The sequence below is a fragment of the Acanthamoeba castellanii genome (assembly GCF_000313135.1).
Source record: "Acanthamoeba castellanii str. Neff unplaced genomic scaffold scf7180000084741, whole genome shotgun sequence".
NCBI classification, from domain to species: Eukaryota; Discosea; order Longamoebia; family Acanthamoebidae; genus Acanthamoeba; species Acanthamoeba castellanii.
Genome location: NW_004457702.1, coordinates 214,458 through 234,397, shown reverse-complemented (window position 1 = coordinate 234,397; position 19,940 = coordinate 214,458). Strand labels below are relative to the sequence as shown.

The 19,940-nt window shown below is 59.6% G+C and overlaps 7 protein-coding genes and 1 pseudogene across 7 annotated transcripts; 3 read left to right on the top strand and 5 right to left on the bottom strand.

The window, feature by feature from the left end:
- Window positions 1-59: 59 nt before the first annotated feature.
- Window positions 60-1,932, top strand: ACA1_172060 (RNA recognition motif domain containing protein; the record flags this gene model as incomplete). Its single annotated transcript, XM_004356468.1, has 8 exons — window positions 60-79; window positions 177-325; window positions 467-861; window positions 925-1,035; window positions 1,127-1,226; window positions 1,292-1,410; window positions 1,515-1,652; window positions 1,729-1,932. The coding sequence occupies 8 exons, from the start codon at window positions 60-62 to the stop codon at window positions 1,930-1,932; spliced, it is 1,236 nt and encodes a 411-aa protein (XP_004356521.1).
- A 96-nt stretch (window positions 1,933-2,028) lies between these two features.
- Window positions 2,029-3,206, top strand: ACA1_172050 (uncharacterized protein; the record flags this gene model as incomplete). The annotated part of the gene is made up of 5 exons (XM_004356467.1): window positions 2,029-2,100; window positions 2,162-2,322; window positions 2,571-2,743; window positions 2,836-2,974; window positions 3,050-3,206. 5 exons carry the CDS (start codon window positions 2,029-2,031, stop codon window positions 3,204-3,206), a joined length of 702 nt encoding a protein of 233 aa, XP_004356520.1.
- Window positions 3,207-3,310: 104 nt separating this feature from the next.
- ACA1_172040 (uncharacterized protein) lies at window positions 3,311-3,705 on the bottom strand (the record flags this gene model as incomplete). The annotated part of the gene is made up of 2 exons (XM_004356466.1): window positions 3,311-3,456; window positions 3,543-3,705. 2 exons carry the CDS (start codon window positions 3,703-3,705, stop codon window positions 3,311-3,313), a joined length of 309 nt encoding a protein of 102 aa, XP_004356519.1.
- Window positions 3,706-4,257: 552 nt separating this feature from the next.
- ACA1_172030 (uncharacterized protein) lies at window positions 4,258-4,677 on the bottom strand (the record flags this gene model as incomplete). The annotated part of the gene is made up of 1 exon (XM_004356465.1): window positions 4,258-4,677. One exon carries the CDS (start codon window positions 4,675-4,677, stop codon window positions 4,258-4,260), a length of 420 nt encoding a protein of 139 aa, XP_004356518.1.
- Window positions 4,678-5,281: 604 nt separating this feature from the next.
- Window positions 5,282-5,735, bottom strand: ACA1_172020 (uncharacterized protein; the record flags this gene model as incomplete). The annotated part of the gene is made up of 2 exons (XM_004356464.1): window positions 5,282-5,415; window positions 5,504-5,735. The coding sequence occupies 2 exons, from the start codon at window positions 5,733-5,735 to the stop codon at window positions 5,282-5,284; spliced, it is 366 nt and encodes a 121-aa protein (XP_004356517.1).
- A 305-nt stretch (window positions 5,736-6,040) lies between these two features.
- On the bottom strand, window positions 6,041-7,882 carry ACA1_172010 (uncharacterized protein; the record flags this gene model as incomplete). Its single annotated transcript, XM_004356463.1, has 6 exons — window positions 6,041-6,177; window positions 6,297-6,404; window positions 6,514-6,598; window positions 6,705-7,067; window positions 7,146-7,491; window positions 7,656-7,882. The coding sequence occupies 6 exons, from the start codon at window positions 7,880-7,882 to the stop codon at window positions 6,041-6,043; spliced, it is 1,266 nt and encodes a 421-aa protein (XP_004356516.1).
- Window positions 7,883-8,277: 395 nt separating this feature from the next.
- On the top strand, window positions 8,278-12,603 carry ACA1_172000 (Penicillin amidase; the record flags this gene model as incomplete). Its single annotated transcript, XM_004356462.1, has 13 exons — window positions 8,278-8,321; window positions 8,422-8,564; window positions 8,719-8,876; window positions 9,105-9,781; window positions 9,931-10,024; window positions 10,155-10,289; window positions 10,381-10,470; window positions 10,598-10,732; window positions 10,845-10,908; window positions 11,034-11,445; window positions 11,572-11,972; window positions 12,067-12,205; window positions 12,294-12,603. The coding sequence occupies 13 exons, from the start codon at window positions 8,278-8,280 to the stop codon at window positions 12,601-12,603; spliced, it is 2,802 nt and encodes a 933-aa protein (XP_004356515.1).
- Window positions 12,604-12,682: 79 nt separating this feature from the next.
- ACA1_171990 lies at window positions 12,683-19,512 on the bottom strand (annotated as a pseudogene).
- Between the last annotated feature and the right edge of the window lie 428 nt (window positions 19,513-19,940).

The window sequence follows — 19,940 nt, the reverse complement described above, 5'->3', positions numbered from 1 at the left end:
CGGAAGCGGTAATCACCAGATTTTCATCTTCCGTACACGCACGCCGTCGATCACACAAAATGGAGAGCACCAAGTCAAGGTACATCGCCTTTTCTCTTTCTTGCCTTCTTTTCAAGAAAAAATCGCTTCAGATCTGGCTTATAGATCGCGATTAATTTTGTTTGGCCACCATGCAGCAAGCTGAAGCTGCCCACAAAGGCCGCCAAGGAGGAATCGACGGTCAATCCGACCCTCATTGCGCTCTTCAATGCACCCCCGCCACTTCCGGCGAAGAAGAAGTCGCCGCCCCCGCCTCCTCCTTCACCCCGCGTTGCTGCCGCTGCTGGTACGCCCATTTCTCCACATCGTTTACACATCGCCCAAGATTATGTTTAATTAAATCAGATATCGAACGGCCAGCGAGGTCCAAGTTGTACTACTTTAATCTGCATTTGATTAATTGTGTTTGTTTATCGCTCGCCCGCAGATGCCAGCGGTAAGCGAAAGAAGGACGAAGACGACAAGGACAAGAACAAGAACAAGAAGGTGGAGAAAGAAGAGGCCAGCAAGTCGAGCAAAAAGAAGAGCAAGAAGCCAAAGAAAGACGACACCGACAAAGAGGAAGAAGTGGAGGAGACAAAGAAGGAGGAGCCTGTGGAGGCAGAGGAGGATAGCGAAGAAGACGAAGACGAGGAGGAGGATGGAGAAGGAGAAATGGACGCCGAGAAGAAGAAGGAGTGCACCATCTTCGTGGGTAACGTGCCCGTGACCGTGACCAAGAAGGAGTTGCGCCGAATCTTTGCCCCGTACGGCAAGATCCAGTCCATCCGATTCCGATCGGTCGCCTTCGCCTTCCCCAAGCGTAAGAATGGCGACAAGAAGGTGTGTGCGTGTGTGTGCGTGTGTGTGCGTGTGTGGAGACTGAAATGCTTGTGATGTGATCAGGCTGCTTTCCTGGGCAAGCACTTCCATCCCGACCGCGACACGTGCAACGTCTACGTCGTGTTCGCCGAGAAGGACTCGGCCCTCAAGGCCCTCGCCGCCAACAACACAAAGGTGCTCCTTCCAAGATTTCCTTCCTCCGCCGCTGTAGCTACCGCGTTCCTCCACCTACGTCTACTCACGCCGCCACGCACCACACCTTTAGATTGAACTCAGCGACGGCGTGGCTCACCTCAGTGTCGACTTGGCGTACGCGCCCACGTGGAACATGGCCCGCGCGGCCTTTGTCGGCAACCTTCCTTTCTGTACGACAGACATGCCCCAGTCGTTGCCTTGGGTGCTTACTGGCTCACACGTGTCGGATGTGCAGCGATCAGGGACGAGGAGCTGCGAAGTCACTTCGAGTCCGCCGGAACGGTCAAGCGCGTTCGTATCGTGCGCGACTCGGCCACCTTCATGGGCAAAGGCTTTGGCTTTGTCGAGTTTGAGGTACGCACCACACACCAGGCCACCCGTACGCGCGTGCGGTCGCACGTCGTGCCAGAGGGATTGACTGTTTTTTGTTTGTCTGTCTGTCTGGTGACGAACAACAGAACAAGGACGACCTGCTGGGTGCGCTGTCACTCCACGAGAGCGAGCTGCAGGGTCGGCAGATCCGCGTGTTCAAGGCCTCCAACCACCAGCAACAGCAGGGCGCCCTCAAAGGACCCGCCACCAAAGGCAATTTCAAGGTAACACCACGACACACACACACGCACCAACGCACGCGTCCTTTTTCGTCACTTACGCGCGTGTGTTTACCACCAGGGTCAGGGTGGAGCCACCAGCCGGCCGTACCAGGGCATGCAGTCCATGCAGGGCGCTGCGCTGCGCGTGGAGCGGAAGCGAAAGCGGATGGAGAGCGGAGGTGCCAAGCACAAGCCCAAGCGCTCCGGTGGTGGCGGTGGCGGTCCCAAGGGCAAGCAAGCCGGTGGCAACTCGCAGCGGCCCAAGAAGGCCCGAACGGCCTAGACCCGGACGCGGTCAGAAATTAAAAAATATTTCGCTGGTTTATTGATTATTTATTATTTATTATTATTTAAAATTATTATTTTATCTCATCGCACCATGGAAGAGGACCTGACGGAGGGCAATCCCTACCGACCCGCCTCACCACTCACAGAGGACGAACGCCTCGACGTATGTACCGTCTTGTTGCGCGTACCTTTTGGACTGGATGATCTGAATTCTTTTGATTCAGCTGGTGCGGCACAGTCGGATGCTGGTGTTCAAGCAAGAGGTGGAGCATCGCCTGCGGGCACGATTCTTGAACACAACGGAGGCCATGGTCGATGAAGAGCGCGAGCAGGTTCCCCTCCACCTCGCACAGAGTCTGCCCAAGAATGAGAAGAAGAGGACAGCGTAACCGTTGGGCTGGGCAGTGCGCACGCGGCATCGTCAAGGCCAGCTTTCTTCACTACAACTTGCCCTTACTGCCTGAGGGCATTTGGAAGTGCTCCAACCTCGTCTCCCTGGAATGCTACGCCACCAAAGCATGCACTTCCCTCACTCACCACACACGACACACGACACACGACACACACGACACCACACGACACACGCACCACTCGATCTAACGGTTGACGGTTGCGCTCTACACAGTTGCGAAGTCTGTCGCCCAAGATAGGACGACTGGGCAAGCTGCGTTCGCTGGAGCCTTTCATGTACGCGCCGTGCGGCCAGCGGTGGCTTCCCTACGAGATACACCACACCTCCCTCGTCCCGTCCGGCGAGGAGATGGTGCTCCCCGCGGGGCTGCCTCCGCTGCCCCACTTCCCAACAGGTGCATCCACCGATCCCGTGTTCCCTTTATGCCCGCCTTGCTCATCGCCATTCACCTCTGGCGTGTGCGGTGTGTGCGATGTGCGTGTGCAGGACCGCCAACGTTGCAAGAGCTGGCTGGACGAACGATATTGAGGCGAAACCTGCCCACTGGCGACGCTGATCACGTCCTCCTGCCCACTACGCTTCGCGACTACCTGCGCGCGGCAAAGCAGTGCTCCGTGTGCCTCGGGTAGGTGTCCCTGCGGGATGTGCGTGTGCTTCTGGCAATCGCCGTGTGGTTCTACTAACGATGTGACGCATGCAGGCCCTATTGGGACACGGTCTACGCGACTTGGTCGCAGGGACTGACGACCGAGCCCTTCCTGGCTCTTTCCTGTTCGCCTACCTGCATCCCGGCCGACCACGCCAGCGCCATAGAGAGGCCACGAAGGACCGAGCGAGTGGAAAGCGAGACGTTGTAATGCTGTTGTTGATGTTGATGTAAATGTTGTTAATGTTGTTGATGGGACGCACGTGTACACTCATCACTTTCGTCAGGTGCGTGTGCGGTCCACAGACGTCTGGCTCAGTCCTTGTTGTTGTAGAGGCCGAAGCCTCCGTGGGCCAGCTTGATGAGGAGGAGCTTGAGGTTGATGTTGACCTCGATGATCTTCGAGCCATCGCCGCGAGGACCACTGCGGCCGAGGGCAGTGTTGATCTGCGACAACTGATCTGCATCAAGCGCTACAGGAAGCGGAGAAAGGAAAGGTCTTAGTCACCTCCCAGGGCAGGGGGAAGCAGGGGAGGGGGCAGCGTACTGGTGTCGGCCCCGGGAATGAGGTTCTTGAAGAAGGCGTTGAGCTCGGCAAGTTCAGGGTCTACTTCCGCGGCGCCTTCGTCTTCTTGGCCACGCTGGGCGAGTGCCGAAGCGAAGAAGAGGAAGGCGAAGAGGAACAGGGCGGCGAGGAGCGAAGTCTTCATTCTCTTGATTGTGATGTTCTGTGGCGAGCAGTGCTGTGTTGATGCTGGTTGTTGGGTGGTGGAGATAGTAAGCTTGTGGTGGGGTGGGTGGGGGATCCTTTAGTAGGTGGAGCGGTGAGCTGTGCCCCCACATACTAGGCTGCTGGTTGGTCGCTTCCATATCCTTTCCTCATTTGTTGCCGACACTCATCAAGGCCACGCCGTCGCTGCATGATCCTCTTCCCATAGCCGCTGCCACCCGGTACGCCTCTGTGGCTGTCCTTCTTGTGGTTCGCACTGCAACCATTGGTGACGTCAGCGCATCGCCACTGGCCGACAACCAACCGTTGCGATGGCCAAGTCAGTTCGAAGAAAAGTATGCTGGAATTTAAATTGTTGAAAGATTGACTGAATGGAATGCGATGTGTTTCAAAATGAGAGGCCACTATGCTCGAGTGGTGGGGGGTTGTGATGTATTTACATTTGTTCAGTGTGAGTCCCACTGGAACTCACTGGCGGTAGTGTACATGGTGAATGGGGTGATTTGTAGCTCTACACAAAAATCTCTTGCGATTAGTAGACCGGCTCCTCGACGGTGCTGCTAGGAGAGGTAGACGTCGTGGTAGCGCTCTCATCTCCCACTTCGGTCGACGTCTCATCGTCGTCGATGACCGGGGATGATGGTCGATGCTGATTCCGTCGATGCGCTCGTGGCGTCTTCTTGGGTGGCTCCACTCGAACAAGCACCGCATTGGACCTCTTGCGCTTCCGGCGCGGTGAGAGGTCCTCATCGAGCGTCATCTTGTTCATCGTCAGGTCCACCAGCGCCGTCTCATCGTCGCCGTGGGAGGCGACCTCCACCGCAGCAGTGGCCGCGGCCGCAGCGGAGAGCTGCATCGCCGTCAGCCGCTGGTTGAATTGGGCCGCGAATTGGGAAGTGCGGAGCGGGGAAGGAGATGAAGGAGTAGCGGGCCGCGAAAGAACGAGCGTCATCTTGACGGAAATCGGCAAAAATGCAAAGTGATGATCGGAGAGGAGAGCTGAATCGATTTGCTTGCTTGCTTGACCGGCTACCGAGTGTGTGTGTGCGTGTTGATGTGCTCAGCCGAGAGTGAGAAAGCGAGTTTGCTGGTTTCTCTGGCCTTTTGGTGAGTTGTGCCTGGTCCTCACCTGGTTGCCTTTATACCACGTAAGTCGCCCACCACGTCCCCACCTTGCGTCTGTCGTTTTTCGTTCTTTTGGACAGCCCCTTTCATTCTTTTTCTCGGGCATTCGCTGATCCTCCATTCTTGCGGCATTCCTCGCATGCCGACCGGCGAACAGTCGAACGAAGAGTGCGTGGTTACGTGGCGCCCAATTGTTTTCCGGCACACGTGAACTAGCCATGGCAACGACCTCCAAACTGGAACTGAGACATGCAAGAAGCTTGCATAAATGTAATTGTTTCATTGTATCATTGTGCAGTATGGCGCCATAACGCCCGGAGCACCCAAAGGACTTGGATTACAGAGAGATAAGTAGTGTGGAAATGTGGTTTTTATTGCTGATGTTGAAGGAGAGAGAGAGAATTGGCATTGGCAAACAGTGCGTGTTCATTTTAGTAGAGCCTGACGGTCTTATCGCCGATCTTCACGAGGACGACCTTGATGTTCAGGTTGATCTCGAGCTTCTCCAGCCCGTTGTGGCCGCTGGTGGCTGCCGAGAGCTGGGAGAACGTGTCCGGACCCAGAACTGACCCGGAGGAGCGTGTGTCAGTCACTAAGCATGAGGCGAGCGAAGGAATTCACTCACGCCATAAGGCCGTGGTGGAAGGACGTACTGCCATTTGCTCCGTTGATGCTGTTGAACAAGGTGGCCATGTCGTCCTCCTCCACGGTCGAGCCACCAGTGCCACCAGGAGCGCCACCAGGAGCATCACCTGGAGGCCCGGGGCGAGAGCCACCAGCGCCGGAACCACCAGGGCGGCGTTCGCTGTCGCCTGAGTCGGCAAGGGCTGACGCCACAAGCAGGCAGGCGAGCACGAAGAGAGCGGCGAAGGTGAAGGATTTCATCGTTTGTTGTTGTTGAGCTGTTGAGTGTGCTACTACTGTGGTCGATGGTAGAGAAGGTGAAGATGACGCCTGGTGGTGGTGGGGGGGCCCTTTAGTAGGTGGAGCGGTGAGCTGTGCCCCCACATACTAGGCTGCTGGTTGGTCGCTTCCATATCCTTTCCTCATTTGTTGCCGACACAATACGCCGTTGATCCTCTTCCGCTGCCCTGGGACGTCCCAGCAGAGCAGGCTCTGTCCAATCACGTGGTTTGCAACCGTAGGTGACGTCAGCAAAATCCTTTTTATTAATTGTACAAGTGGAAGCTCTACAGTGGGTGCGGCATGGTCCCGTAGCACAGGGTCAGGTCAGATATGCAGTGGATGAACAACTGCAGGCACGTGTAGCCATCGGCGCTGTGCGTGGCCATCATCGCCGCAAAGTCGGCCCACTTGTCGCGGAACTCTGATAGCCGGGCGAGTGCCAGATCAGCCGCGTGTGATGCGGTGCGGAGTGTGCGGTGTGGGTCGTGTTTGTCGTCTGTCGTGTGTGTCGTGTGGTTTAACGGAGACGAAAACGCGTACCGATGGCTTGGCCGAGCGAGGGCAGTGTGGAGTCCGTCACGGTGAGCGAATCGACAAAGGAGAGGCTGGGCAGATCCGCATTGAGGTAGACCACATGTATATCGAACCCTGGGACAAGCGAAACACAGCGCACGCATATTGCACGATAAACGACACATTTAACTCAGTGCTGATGAGACACCACTCGCTCACAAAATGACTGAGCAAACCACTGCACCTGCCGAGTTGGTCTGGTTGGCCGTGGTGATCATCATCGCCTCGACGCCTGGCACCCGGCTGAAGGCGTGCGTCCCCCATTTCGCCTGTCGGTCACTCAATCACCATAGTCAGCTCTCGCGTGAGCGTGCAGCGAGTGCGGTGGTGCATGTGCGGTGATCCGTGTGCGTGTGAGCTCGTGGGAGTCGTTACGTTGGGCGATCCGCTGAAGTCGAGCTCGCCGCGGCGGAAGAAGCGCGGGGCCTGCAGGCTGTAGTCGAACAGAACGCCCTGCGTCGTGCCCGTGTTCTGCCAGTTGGGCACCACCTGCGTCCACATAAGCTGCGTCGAGTTGTCGTTGGTGAACAGCGTGTCGGACTCGCCCTCGAGGTAGGTCACATGGCCGAAGCGCAGGTCCGGTCCCTGCTCTGCAGTCCTGACAACGAAGTTGAGAATCTCGGAGGGCTTGCTCGGCGAGTCGTTGGAGCGAATGACGTAGAGCTGGTCGTCGTTGCCGTCATTGCTCTGGTAGCTCGCACCCACGACCGATGTCATCGGTACATCTCCGCGTGGTATCTAATCGAGGGCCGATTTAGCGTGCGACACGACACGGCGAGCACGACACGACACACGCGGCCTGGCACAAACACATACCTTCACGATAGTGGTGGGCAAGGTGGTGTCGAAGGAGAGGGCGGCGACGTAGTCGGGCGAGACCAAGTAGATATGTTTGACTTGGTCCACGTCGTTGATGTTGTCCGGCACGATCTTGGTCCACAGCGGCAGCGACGCGTTGTAGCAGTGCCTGTGCCGCAGGGTGTAGGCCCACGGCTTGAGCGTGGGGATGTCGTAGTCGTAGACGCAGTTCTGCGCGTCTTGCAGCAGCACGCGCACCGAATCGTAGAAGCCGTGGGAGGTCCAATTCACCGACAGCACCAGCCCGTTGATCGGAGCGACTGTCGGCGGCAGTGGCCACGTCGTCGTACCAACAATATCTTGTCTGTTGCCGCACATGTCAAACAACACCACAGCACGCACCCGACCGCACACGCCCGACCGCACACGCCCGACCGCACGCACGCGCCCACACCGCACACGCACCGAGGCATAAAAAGGGCGGGGTTACGAAGGCAAAAAGAACGAAAACGAAGAGGGGGAGGATACTGGACGTGGGTCAGGTAGGCGTAGGACTGGGAGAGCCAGTATTGGTACACGCTGTCTCGGAAAAGGCCACGCGAAACGGAGAGCCAGGCCGAGGTGTCGTTGTGGTTTACCGGGCTGCAGCCGTAGGTGACCGTCCCGCTGGTTGCGGCGGCAGCAGACACGCAAGAGAACAGCACAAGGGCCACCGCTGCCGCGACCAAGCTTCGATGTGTCGAGAGCCTGTCCATCTTCAGCCGTGGCGCATGGGCGTAGACAATAATTTGTAAAAAAAAAAATATACAAAAATACGTAATAAGTAAAAAATACAAAAAAATACTAATAGGCCGACTTTTCCACGGCAGCGAGGATTAATTGAAAGATAACCTGCAAACGTCACTGCATCCAATGGTACACCTGCCTATCTGCTTTGCCGCTCGAGAGTAAACATCAATAACGGCATTTATGTAGGATTAAGTTATGATTTAATCTCGGAGGTGATTTAATTGCTCTTTTGCTTCATCATTGTGAGCAGGCGGTCGGGCTGTTGGCATGGTGGGCACGTCTGCTGGCCGTGGGTGTGGTGGTGCTGGTGGCCCTCGTCATCTACACCACCTTCCCTCCGCTCGTCCAGTTCGACCCGCACATGGCCTCCCTCGCCGACGAATACCCCACGACCCGCATCCTACGGTTTACACCTCACCTTCACCAACAATAACAACCACCACAACAACACACACTTCATCATGATCATCATTGCCACCATCATCACCAACGCCGCGTGCTGCAGGGACTCGTGGGGCATTCCGCACATCTTCGCAAAGACGGACGCGGAGGTGGCCTTCGGGCTGGCCTACGCCCACGCCCAGGACGACTTCGCCACCATCCAGAAGGCCCTGCTCGCCTCGCGAGGCCAACTCGCCACGATCGAAGGTTAGTCTTGTGCGTGTCGTGTGTCGTGTGTCGTGTGTCGTGTGTCGTGTGTCGTGTGTCGTGTGTCGTGTGTCGTGTGTCGTGTGCCGTGTGTGTGCTGTGTGTCGTGCGTGTGTCGTGTGTGCGGTGGTTCACAGAGAGATCGCGGCATCAGGCAAGACCGCGTACATGAACGACTACCTGGTGCACCTGCTCCGATTGCGGGAGAGAGTCGACGCAGAGTACGATAAGCAGCTGTCGCCCCACATGCGCGAGGTGCTCAGCGCCTACGCCGACGGACTCAACTTCTTCGCCTACTGGCACACCACCCGGGTCATCGCCACCGACCTCTTTCCCATCTCACCACAAGGCACGCACACTACACACGCACGCACGCACCGCACACACACGCACACACACGCACACACACGCACACACACGCACCGCACACACACGCACACACGCGCGCGCGCGCGCGCACACACACACACACACACCGCACACACGTTCTGACGTGTCATCACGGTTGGGGCAGACGTGGTGGCGTGCTTCGTGAATAAGATTCCTTCGTTCATCAAGCTCGACGAGGTGGTGCGCAAGCTAGCGGGCGAGGGCAAGGACACCAAGGCCCAGCGGCTGATGAACCTCGAGGCCCAGAAGAGCGACATGCGCGAGACGCTCGGGCGGCGGTGGACCCAGCTCCAGCGCTACGTGGTCTCGCTCGTGCCTCTCCTCGCCGACTCTCTCCCCACGGAGCAGGCCGGCGTGGTCGTCGCGACCGAGCCTCGGGCCGCCGCCACCTTAACCACAGCGCCCGCAGCCACCTTAACTGCCACCGCTACCTTAGCCACCACCGACGCGCACCACGAGCCCGAAGCGTTTGGGGTGGTCACTGAGGAGGCCGCTGCTGCTGGCGGCAGCGGCGGCGGCGTGGAGATCGATGGCGTCGTATACACACAAACGGGAGCCAACGCCACTGCTGTCGGTGACGTGCAGGCTGCGGCGGTGCCTGGTGAACCCGCCCAGGCACACGGTGGCGACGCGCAATCAGCAGACGTTGAGTCGACCTACAGCGACGACGCGAGCGCGGAACGTGGTGGTGACGATGAAGGTGAGGCGCCGCTCGCCAAGCGAGCGTTTGCGTCGAACGCGTTCGCGGTGTCGGGGCGGAAGACGAAGGACGGGTCCACGTTCCTCGCCATCAACTCACACCAGCCATGGGCCGGACCCTTCAGCTGGTACGTACCGCATCACCACTACAAACGCCTCGTCTCCCAATATCTACTCACTCCTTCTCTCTCTCTCTCTGTGTGTGTGTGTGTGTGTGTGGTGTGTCGTGCGTGGTGTGTGGTGTCGTGTGTCGTGTCGCGTATGCGTGCGTGTCTAGGTATGAGGCGCACCTGCACAGCGAAGAAGGCTGGAATTTTGTGGGTGGAGTCTTTCCGGGCTGTCCCATTCCGCTGTCGGGCCACAACCGCCAGGTAACGAACGACACAACACAACACGACACACACTTACACACGACACACACGACACACGCACACACACATGCGCGCGCGCCACTGCATTGATGACTCACAACTCTTCCTCTCTCTTTGGCCGTTCGTTCAGCTCGGGTGGGGGCACACGGTAAACAGCCCCGATGTGGTCGACGTCTACGAACTGACGATGGACAAGGACCACCGCCTCCGCTACCTCTTCGACGGCGAATGGCACACACTGGAGAGCAAGATCGTCCCCATGTCGGTACGCAATTCAATTCCTATTTCTTTTATATTTATCTTTTGCAAAAGAATTGGATTGGTTGTGGTTAATCCTCCTCTGGTGATTGGCTCAGTTGAACATATTCGGGCGGTGGAGCTGGGAGGTGGAACGCGAGGTGCTGTGGTCGCCGTCACACAACGCGCCAGTCATTCAGAACCCTCGGGTACGCACGCTGCGACATAGCACCACCGCACACGCACCACCGCACACGCACCACCGCACACGCACGATCACATACAAACCACCGCACACAACCTCACCACAATCGCACACACCGCGCACACCACCAGGGCACGTACGCGATTCGGTACTGCGGCAGCGAGAGGATCGATCAGCTGGAGCAGTGGCTGGCGATGACCAAGGCCACCACCTTCGAGGAGTGGTCGGCCGCCCTCGGCCGGCAGACCATGCCCCTCCTCAACGCTGTCTACGCCGACCACCAAGGCACCACTGCCACACTTAACCAACATACGCTGACCAACCCCGCCACCTTAACCAACAAACGCTGACCAGCCCCGCCACCTTAACCACCGCCAGGCAACATCTTCTACGGCTACAACGCGCTGCTTCCCCAGAACCGGTCGTCCGCCGACCACGACTGGTCCGCCCCCGTACCAGGCACGTTGCACTCACCACCGCACACCGCTCACACCGCACACGCCACACCGCACACGCCGCACACGCCACACCGCACACACTGACTGAGGCTGAGAATCGGTCCAATAGGGAACACGTCGAGTACGGTGTGGCCTCCGACGTATGTGCCGTGGGACCGGCTGCCCCGCGTGCTCAACCCGTCGTCGGGCTTCGTACAGAACTGCAACTCGTCGCCGTTCCGGGTCACGTCGGGCGGCCGCGACAACAACCCGTCGCCGGCCGACTTCGACGCCGACCGCGCGCCCGCCGTGTCGGGCATGATTGAGCGCCGCATGACCAACCGCGCCCTGCGCGCCCTCGAACTGCTCAGCGCCGCCCTCGTCGACAACAACAGCAACGACACCGACAGTGTCGACAGTGCCGGTGACAAGGGTGGATTGGATGCGGACCAGTTCGTGCGGATCAAGTTCGACGAGACCTACGCGCGCGGGTCGCTGATGGCCTACCTCGTCAACCACTCCCTCGCCGCCTACGACCAACAGTTCGTACTCCTTGCTCTGCTTTGCGCGCTGGTCGTCGTTTCTCACACGTGTGTCGTGTGTCGTGTGTCGTGTGTCGTGTGTCGTGTGTCGTGTGTCGTGTGTCGTGTGTCGTGTGAATGGAAAAGAGTTGAGGAGGTGGGGAAGGAGCAGCTGCGGAGGGACCGCCCGATGTTGGTGCGGGCCATGGCGCTCCTCCGTTCGTGGGACCTCGCCATGAGCGGCCACTCCATCGCCGCCCCGCTCGCCTTCTTCGCATTCCGCCACCACCTGGCCGAGCCTGGCGCCATCGCCCACCGCTTCTACACCCGCCGCGGCGATCGCGAAGACGGCGACGGCGACGGCCAAGCCATCTCCCTCGATGAACTGGGCCTCACGCCCGGCCGCCTCCTCGATGACGTGGAGAACGCGGGGCGCGACCTAAAGTGGGGCGCGGGGCGAATGGATCCCGAGTGGAGCCACCAGCAGCGACTGATCCGCGGCCGTGCGGAGTTTGACCTCAGCGGCGGACCCGACGTCCTCCACACCAGTACGCCGCTTTGCTCCCGCTTTCGCTTTCGTTTTCGTTTTCGCTTTCGCTTTAGTTCTCTTTCTTTGTGGAGCTGACTCAGGGGAATGAACAGTCCAGGGTACGGTCGATATCAAGAAGGCCCGCGTGGTGGCCGACTCGGGTGACGGCTACGTGCAGATCGTGCGATGGGACGCCCACGGCCAGGTGCACTCGCAAGCCGTCCAGCCCTACGGCGCCAACACTTTCACCAAGTACTCTCTTCCACTTCGCACGACACACGCACTACGCACACAACACGACACGCACGACACGCACTCAGTCATTTATTTTTTTATCAAGGTCGTTGCATTTCCGAGACCAGGCGCCGCTGTTCGCCGAGCGACGGCTGCGAGAGGTCCACATGGAGGAGCGGCTCCTCATGGACGGCGCGCACCTGGAGGAGGCCTACCGGCCGGGCCGCGAGGACGAGCTGGGCAAGCGCGCCCTGGGCCTCCTCGGCGAGATCGGCGTCCACATGCGCAAGCAGGCCCGCGCCAGCGCCAACGCCGCCGCAGCGGCGGCCGCGACCCGCGGGGAAGAGCCGGGCGACGAGGGCGCCGGCCAGCCCGCCAAGCGGCAGCGCTCGCGGCTGCGCGATATGCGAGAATAGAGACCTAAAGCAATCAAAAATTGTGCGCGTGCTTCAAAATTTGTTTGTTTGTTGTGAGGCGTGACAGACACGCGTTGTGTCAGTCGCTGGCGTCGGCGGTGGCGTCGAGACTGTTGGTGCTGTTGTTGTTGACGAGTATCGACTCGTCGTCGTTGAAGACGTCGTCCTTGCGGGTCTCGGTCGTCAACAGCTCTTTCACTGCTCAGACCGCACACGCACGCGCACGCGCGAGTCAGCGACCGCACACGTGCGAAGAAGAACAGCGTTTGGGGGGGGGAGTAGGTCTACCCTTTCCGGCGACCTCCTGCATCTGGTGCATGCGCTTCTGCCGCTTGTTGAGGGGCTCGTCCACCACCACCTTGTTGCGCAGATTGCGGAGCCGGACCCTGGCCTCCTCGCTCAACTCGACCTCTTCATCGCCCTCTGTGGACACACGACGCACAGAGGTGAACAACAGGGGTGGAAATGCAGTCATGTCGGACTGGACTGAATTTGGGGGCGGGGCGTGTACCGGCATCCTGAGCCGCCGCCGCCGGCGCTGCTGCCTCCTCCGCATCCTGGTCGCTGTCCTTGGCCTCCTCGCTGTCCTCGTCTTCGCTGGCGCTGGCGCCTCCAGCTTTGCCCCGTCTCTTCGGTCTGGCATGTCGGACACGACACGACACACGACACACGAAGTATAAGAACTGTGCGTGTGCGGTGGTTGGGCGCGTGTGTGGTTGGAAGGACACGAACCGTCGCTGTTTGCGTGCGAATCGTCCGATGTAGGCGTCAAACTTGTCTCGTTCCCTTTTCTCCAGCAGCCCGCTTTGCAGTTGGCCCACCGGCGACTTTGACGGGGTCGCCTGCGCGACAAAAAAATTACGAACGATGCACGGTCAGTGCCTGGGCTCGAGGCCATAATGATGATGACGACGACGACGACGAGCGGTGAGCAGCGTACGATGGTCTTGGTGGGCTGCCATTCGTCTTCGCTGATGTTTATAAAACTCATGCTCGTATCGTTGCCCTTGGCCTGAAACACGTCGTCCGTGTATCCCGTCTCCGCCTGCATATACAACGTCAGAAGATGCTCGCATGATACACCACACAACACACGCGCGCAAGTGGACTCACCTTCTCGAGAAGCTGGCGCATCTTTCGCCTGCGCTTGTTGGTGCCCATGTTGAAGCCTTCGAGCGTCGCGGGAGAGTCGTCCTCGGCGGATTTCCCAGCCTTCTTGCCCTTGCCCGCGGCGGTCGCTCGCGTTCGTGTTTTGGCTGGACCGCGAGCCACGAGTGTCCACATTAGCGCAAGGAAGACAACACACACACACCATGCACACGCACGACACGACACACGACGCGACGCGACACGCACGACATGACACGACGCGACACGGAGCATACGTGCGCTGATTTCGTGGAACTTTTCTAGGCACTCAGCGCTGGTCCGCTTTACTCCGCCGGCCTCGCTCACCTGCAACCACGCACCAGGTCAGGGGAAAACAAAGAGCAAAGAACGAAATGAATGTGACGCGACGGGGGGGGGGCTTACCCGTCGGGCGACCTCCTCCCAGAACAGTCGGTGGGTGGGCGGCACCGCTCGCTGTGCGGCGCGCAGGGACTCGATTTGCTGTCGTGATAGCGAGGAGTGAGTCGTCATGAGCTGAGCTGAGCTGAGCTTAGCCATCAAGCAAAGCCTGGCGTACCTTCTTTGTCCACACGCTCGTATCTACGCCCTCCTCGGGCCTCGTTTCCTCCTCTTCGTCCACCTCTTCGTCGTCCTTTTTCTTCGCCGTCGTCTTCTTCGTTGTTTTCGTCGTCGTCTTCTTCTTCTTTTCCTCTTGTTTCTTGGTCGGCTTTTTCTTGGCCGTCACCGTCGGTTTCTTCCTCCCGCCCCTCCCCTTCACCTCCTCTTCCTCTTCCTCCTCCTCTTCTTCGTCGTCGTCGCTTTCCTCTTCGGGTGAAGACGATCGCACCCGCTTGGACGGTCTGCCCCGGCCCCTGCCCCGGCCGGCCGTCTGCTTCCTCTTACCGATCTTCGTCCTCGTTTCCAACTCCTCCTCTTCGTCCTCCTCGTCGTCATCTACATAGTCCTCCTCTGGGTCGCGCGTTGGCGCTAGCCTGGGCGGTCGGCCCCTCTTCTTCTTCTGATTGACCTCTGCCTTGGCCTTTCGCTCTCTTCGTCGTCGTCGTCGTCTTCTTCTTCGTCTTCTTCGTCTTCCTCTCGTCGTCGTAGTCGTAGTCGTCTTCGGTGAGGACCTTCTCCTTGCCCTTGGCCGTGGGCTTTGGCTTGGTCTTCGCCCCTCCCCCTCCGCGCCTGCCCGTGGCCGCCGCCGCCTTGGCCTTGGCCGATCTCGCCGCCGCCGCCCCCGCCGCATTCTTGTTGGCCCGCAACTTGGCAAACTTGGCGGCCGCGGTGGCCGCCGTCACCTGCTTCCGCGTGCCCCGTCGCACCAACGTCGTTCGCTCTTCCTCCTCTTCCGCCTTCTCGTCTTCTCTTCCTTCTTCTTCTTCTTCTTCGTCGTTATAGTCGCCATCATCGCCCACCGCGTCGCCACCGTCGCCATCGTCCGAATCGTCCTCCTCCTCCTCCTCGCTCACGTCGGTCGACTCCTGCTCGCCCTTACTCTGGGCGACTCGCCTCCGCTTCGCCGGCTCAAGACCACCCTCCTCGCCCTCCTCCTCCTCCTCCTCGCCGCGGCTTTGTCGGCGCTTGCGCAGCAGCGGCTGCTCGTAGCCCGGCGAGAGCCGCAGGTCCAGCCGCTGCTTGGGGTTGGCCACCAGCGACGCCGCGTCTTCGGCAATGTCCACCAGCAGCCCGTGACTGTGTGTCGTGTGCGTGTGCAGTGTGCAGTGTGCGGTGTGTGAACACATTGGGGTGGCCAAAAGGAATGTATGGGGGGCGGAGGCGTACACGCGGACGGGGGCTTGGTTACGCCAGAAGGCCAGCGGCGCGATCACCTTCCGCCCGCTTCTCGTCGTGCCCACCGCATGCTCCGCCACCCTAGACGCGACGCCGCCGTCAGCACACACGACACACGACACGCGACACGCGACACACACGGTGCGCGCGGTTGCGGGTCGAGTGAGGTATAATACGAACCTGGGGGACATGAGCGGATGGGAGACGGGCGAGGGGGTCTTGAAGGAGGACACGACGAGGTTGCTCAGTGCGGTGCCCCAGCTCATGCGTCCGCGCTTGGCCGACGATGACCCCGGGGTGGTCGATGTGCGCTTGGCCAGGAGCAGGCTCTCGTCCGCCTTCCGCTTCCGCGACGCCCCGCTCGCTCCCTTCCCGCTGCTGCCGCCCTTGTCACTCTTTGCTGGTGGTCCTCTCCTCTTCTTTTTGTCGTCCTCCTCCTCCTCCTCCTCTTCGTTGAACTCCTCATCTTCTTTTTCTTCTTCGTCCTCTTCCTCTTCCTCTTTGTCATCGTCCACCGCTTCGTTCTTTTCTTCGTCTCTGGCTTCGTCTTCTTCTTCGTGCTGCTCGGCGACGTCGCCCAATATAAGCGAGTCGTCGGTGATCGAGCGGTACGCGTACTTCGGAGGCACCTCCACTTCTATCTCCTCCTCTTCCTCCTCGTTCTCCACCACAGTCGCCTTTCCTTTCTCACTCTTCTTTTCCGTTCTCGCCTCCTCCGCTTCGCCCTCTTCTTCTTCATCTTCTCCGGCGTCGTCGTCGTGCAGCTGCGCCGTTCCGTCGGTGTCTGCCGCCGGCTGCTCGCCTTCGTGCCCCTGGTCCTCGCTGACCTGGTCCACACTTCCGTTCGGCTTGGCGTGCTCCGTGTCGTCCTCCCTACGCTTGAGCTCCTCCTCCTCCTCAGCCTTTTCTAACGCTTCCACCGTTACGTTCTCCTCCGTGGCGTGCGCCTCCGGCGTCCCCTTCGCCGCTTCCTCTTCCTCCGCTTCCTGCTCTAGGCCTGCTTCTTGACGCTCATCAAAATGTCGAGTCGCGTCATCTTCTTCCGCGAGCTCCTTGGCAGCCGGCTGCGCGGGCGTTGCTTCCAGTGGCGCGTGCTCCCGTTCTTCTTCCGCTACCTCCCCCTCCTTTTCTTCCTCCTTTTCCTCTTCCTTTCCGGCGTCCACTGTCACGCCCGCCTCCTCTTCGCCCGGCGCTTCCTCCTCCTCCTCCTCATTGTCTGCTGCCTCTTTGGTTGTTTCGTCGGCGTCCATCGTCTCTTCGTTGTTTTCTTTCGTTTCCTCCTCCTCTTCTTCTTTTTCTTTTTCTTCTTCGTCCTCGCTTTCGCTGTCTTCTTCGTCTTCGTCCTCCTCCTCAACCTTCAGCTTCTTCTCGAGGGCCTCCTGCTTGGCGAGCTTCTCCGCGTCGTACTTGAGGATCGCCGCCACCACCTCCCGCTGATCGAGCCCGACCTGATCCCACACAATCGCAATCGCATCATCAGTTGTTAGGCCGCCACCACCACTTTAGACGCCTCTGCGCTGTGCGCCACCATGACCACCTGCCACCACCACGGGGGGAGAGCAGTACCTGGGAGGTGAGGCCGCGGGCCTCGAGCTGGTCGTGGAGCTGCTCGGGCGACATGTCGAGCAGCTCGTCCTCGGCGGTGCGCGCGCGACGGCCCTCCTCCTTCTGGATGGCGAGCTTGAGCCGCGCGACGAGCTCGGCCTTGTTGCTGCGCGCGGTGTCCCGGCGGTTGCGCTGGGCGAGCTCCTTGCGGAGCTGCACGCAGGTCATGCCCTGCAGCCGCGCGTGGAGCGCCTCGTCGGCGTCCATGTTCAGGCCCGACTGCTTGACCAGCTCGCGCCAGTTCGTGGGGAAGCCATCGGCGAACTGGGCCACGATGTCCGGCGCGTAGCCGAACGGTTCGACGTCGACGGGCGGGTTCGGGTGCCGCGGACCCTCGAGCAGGTAGAGATTGCCGCTCGAGGTCTGACAAAGCAACCGTGTGTGTGTGGTGTGTGTGGTGTGTGTGGTGTGTGTGGTGTGTGTGGTGTGTGTGGTGTGTGTGGTGTGTGTGTGGTGTGTGTGGTGTGTGTGTGGTGTGTGTGGTGTGTGTGGTGTGTGTCAAACCATGTGCTGAGTCTACTGAAAACGCGCAGGTTTGGTACCTCGAGCAGGTGCTGGTTGTCGTCGGCGCGCCGGCGGATGTTGGAGGAGTGCCAGATTCGGCCGTGGGATTCGGCGCCCGGCTTGAAGAGCGTTCCTTCGACTGCCAAGACCGAATTCTCGCGCACGCGGGATGGCTGTGGACGAGAAGAAGACAACATAACACACGCGCTAACAGTCAGCGCCCATGCACGACCACACACCGCACACACAGCACGATCGCACACGCACACGCCAATTAAAACAAGCCCACATTGTCTCCCTATGTACCTTGAGATACCAGCGCTGCAGCACAACCGGCACCCTGGCCGGCTTAGCGGTCACCACCGGCACCAGCTGGCGAGCGTGTACACAAACAAATGCGTTAGAGTCAAAATAGGCAAAGAGTGGGGTTCGTGCGTGCGTGCGTGCGACACACTCCTACCTTGGCTCGATCCTCCGCCGAACCCTTCTCGGCCACAGGCGCCTTCGCCTTTGGTTCGCTGCTCCTTTCCTTTTCTTCCTCTCTTCTTCTTTCTTCTTCTTCTTCTTCCTTCTTCTTCTTCCTCACCTCCTCTTTTGCTGCCCGTTGTCTTTCGGCCTCCTCCGCCTCTCGTTTCTCGCGGGCCTCTTCCTCCTCGCGCAGGCGTCGCTCCTCCCTCTCTTGCTGCTCCTCCCTCTCTCGCCGCTCCTTCTCTAATCGTTTTTCTTCCTCTGCCGCCTGCCGTTTGCGCTCCTTCTCCTTCTCCTCTTCTTTTTCCCGTTGCTCCCTTTCCCTGCGCTCCTTCTCCTCGCGTCTTTCTCTCTCCAGTCGCTCCTCCTCCTCCTTCCGCCGCTTTTGCCGCTCCTTCTCCTCCTTCTCCTCCTTCTCCTGCTGTTCGCGCTGCGCTCGCTCCCTTCGCTCCAGCTCCTCTTGTCGCTCCCTCTCCTGACGCTCCCTCTCCCTCCGTTCGTTCTCCAGCTTAAGCTGTAGTTGCTGCTGCTGTCGTGCCGCCTCCTCGTCGGCCTCCATCTGCCGCCGTTTCCGCTCCCTCTCTTCGTCCGCTTCACGTTCCTCCCTTTCGCGCTTCTCCCTTTCGCGCTTCTCTCTTTCCTCGTTTTCCTGTCGCTCCCTGTCCAGTCGCTTCTTCTCCTGCTCCCGCTCCGTCTGTTTCTTTTCCTCCGCCTCTCGTTCCTCCCTTTCGCGCTTCTCTCTTTCCTCCTTCTCGCGCTTCTCTCGTTCTTCCCTTTCGCGCTTCTCTCTTTCCTCTTTTTCGCGCTTCTCTCTTTCCTCCTTCTCCAGTCGTGCGTTCTCCTTCTTCTGTGCTTTCAGCTTGCGCGCCAGCTCCTCGGCCTCCAGCCGCTGTCGTTCCCGCTCTGCCAGCCTCTCCTTCTCCTTGCGCGCCAGCTCCTGCTGCTGCTTCTCCTCCTCCTCCTCTCGCTCGCGTCGCTCCTTCTCCTCGCGCTGCTCGCGTCGCTCCTCCTCCTCCCGTTGCTGTTGTTGCTCTCGCTCCTGCCTCCTCCTGTTCTCCTCTTCCTCCTCTTGTGCTTCCCTCGTCTTTCGTGCCTCGTCCGCCGCCGCTTCGCTTTCGCGCCTGGCGGTCTCTTCGCTTTCGCGCTGCTGGCGCTCGTCGTCCTGCTGTTGCTTGCGCGCGGGCGACTGTACCGCGACCACGGTCGTGGTGGTGCGTTGGCGGATCAGCGCCGCGGGCACCGGGCTGTACCGCACTGTCTTCCCTCGTCCCCCAGCCTGTGTGCATACCAATAAATCAGCAAACAAAAACAAAATAAAAACAAAATAAAATAATCAATAATCGGATGATGATAATCGGTCGCAAAGGGGAGAGCTGGAGCGTACGCGAAGGAGAGCTGGCGTGGGGCTTTGTCGGTGATAAAGGGCATCAAATTGGCTTGCCAATTCCTCATCCGAGATTGTGGCCAAAGGTGATGGCGTTGTGGCAGTCGCCAGCGATGCAGAAGCCGCAGACTCTGTGCCGTTACTGCTCATGGCCGATTTGCTGCTGGGCGTGCTGGGTGTGGCGAACGGTGTTGATCTGGGGACGTATGGCGAAGATGCGACACCGGCAGCAGCGTTTGCCGAAGTAGATGGAGAGGGAACTGGTGACGGTCTCTTCAGATGCGAAGGCAATACCGTGATGGGCACGGGCGATCGCATCGCCGAGGGGTCTTTAATCCGAAAAATCGCCCCCGTCCTCAGTGGGTCCTTCGAGGGCTGCAGCGAGCGCCTCTTCGGCGCCTGCCCTTCCCCTCCGCCGGGGACCCCTCCATTGCTCGCCATCATCTGTCTTCTTCACTCAATCTTGTGGAAT